Source organism: Cyprinodon variegatus, unplaced genomic scaffold (assembly GCF_000732505.1).
Source record: "Cyprinodon variegatus isolate N-32 unplaced genomic scaffold, C_variegatus-1.0 Scaffold1649, whole genome shotgun sequence".
Taxonomy (NCBI): Eukaryota; Metazoa; Chordata; class Actinopteri; order Cyprinodontiformes; family Cyprinodontidae; genus Cyprinodon; species Cyprinodon variegatus.
The window spans coordinates 42,151-43,758 of NW_015152102.1; the positions used below are offsets into that span (position 1 = coordinate 42,151).

The following is a 1,608-nucleotide window of genomic DNA, read 5'->3' on the forward strand; positions in this document are numbered from 1 at the left end:
GTGGTTCCTGTTTTTTCTGTGGTTCCTGTAGTTCCCGTGTTTACTGTGGTTCCCGTGGTTCCTGTTTTTTCTGTGGTTCCTGTAGTCCCTGTGGCTAATAAAGCGGTTCTGATCCTTAGTCCTCCGTCTTGTCTTGCAGGTTCGGGTTGCTGCCTCTCAGCATGTCAAATGCTCGAAAGTCCAAGTCGTCCTCCAGGGCGTCTGAGGCGTCCCAGAAGCTGGTAAGTTCTGCTGGGACCTTTGGGCCTTTTGGACCTCGCCTGTGGCGCCGTTTCTCCTCCCAGTGGTTCTGAGATTGACGCCTGCAGGCAGGTTGATGGGAGAAGTTCTGCTGGTCGGTTTGCTGTGCTTTCAGAGCAGGAACTGCTTCTCTTCTTCTCTGCATCCTGGCGTTAGCTGGAAGCTGCAGAATAAACTAACAGATTTGGTTCCAGCCTTAGAAACGGACCAGCGGATCCCAGTGAGGTCTGGAATGATCGAACTGGACCTGCTGGTTCGGCCATGAAATGAGCTGGGTTTCAGAGCAGCAGGACCTGAGAGGCGGTCGTAATGTTACGCCTGGTTCAGGGCTTCTGGAACCTTCTACCTCAGAGATGCTGACTCCTCCTCCTCCTCCTCCTCCTCAGGCGCCTCCGTCCTCGGCGGCAGGAAGTGATGACAGCTTCCGGCCCGGCAGCGTCTTCAGGCAGATGGCGGATCAGGATGAGGACGCCGCGGCGCCGTCTCTGTTTAAGCTCAGCTGGCTGGCGGGCATGGCCAAGTAGCCCCTCCTGGAAAAACTACATTAAACCTTCTCAGATCCCCCCCCCCGTCTGATTCATTTATTATTTTATTGGCTTTATTATTTATTATTTCTCCACTGAAAGAAGCTAAAAGCTTCCACTGCTGTTTACTGGGAGGAACGTTAGTAAACCATTAATTAGTCAATAAATAATCTGCTGATTATTTTCTCATCCATTAATAATCTGATTGCCTTCAAGAAGATTTTTTTTTTTATCTAAAGTGTGAAATGTTTATTTTTACAGTCTGGGTTTAGTTGCTGCTCTTAGTTAACGGCAGGTTAACCGTCTCTATCCTCCAGTTAACCATCGATCAGTCGATTATTTCGACTGATCGATGGTTTCACAGATCAAACATCGCAGCTGCTGGGGAGGCTCCAGGTGGGCTCCTCCTCCTCAGCAGCGCCTCCTCCTTAGCTCCTCCTGAGTAGCGCCTCCTCCTCCTGAGCAGCGCCTCCTCCTCCTCCTTAGCTCCTCCTCCTTAGCTCCTCCTGAGCAGCGCCTCCTCCTCCTCCTTAGCTCCTCCTCCTTAGCTCCTCCTGAGCAGCGCCTCCTCCTCCTCAGCAGCGCCTCCTCCTCCTCCTTAGCTCCTCCTCCTTAGCTCCTCCTGAGCAGCGCCTCCTCCTCCTCAGCAGCGCCTCCTCCTCCTCAGCAGCGCCTCCTCCTCCTCCTTAGTTCCTCCTCCTTAGCTCCTCCTCCTCAGCAGTGCCTCCTCCTTAGCTCCTCCTCCTCAGCAGCGCCTCCTCCTTAGCTCCTCCTCCTTAGCTCCTCCTCCTCAGCAGTGCCTCCTCCTCAGCAGCGCCTCCTCCTTAGCTCCTCCTCCTTAGCT

General features: G+C 53.6%; 1 protein-coding gene across 1 annotated transcript in view; it reads left to right on the forward strand.

Moving 5' to 3' along the window:
- Nucleotides 1–982, forward strand: part of cog1 (component of oligomeric golgi complex 1) — a 20,887-nt gene extending 19,905 nt beyond the window's left edge. The window contains exons 10-11 of the mRNA XM_015404151.1: nucleotides 140–221; nucleotides 627–982. Of these exons, the coding sequence (XP_015259637.1) occupies nucleotides 140–221; nucleotides 627–764 (220 nt within the window). The 3' untranslated portion in view covers nucleotides 765–982. The remainder of the gene's footprint in view (nucleotides 1–139; nucleotides 222–626) is intronic.
- The last annotated feature ends 626 nt before the right edge of the window (nucleotides 983–1,608 follow it).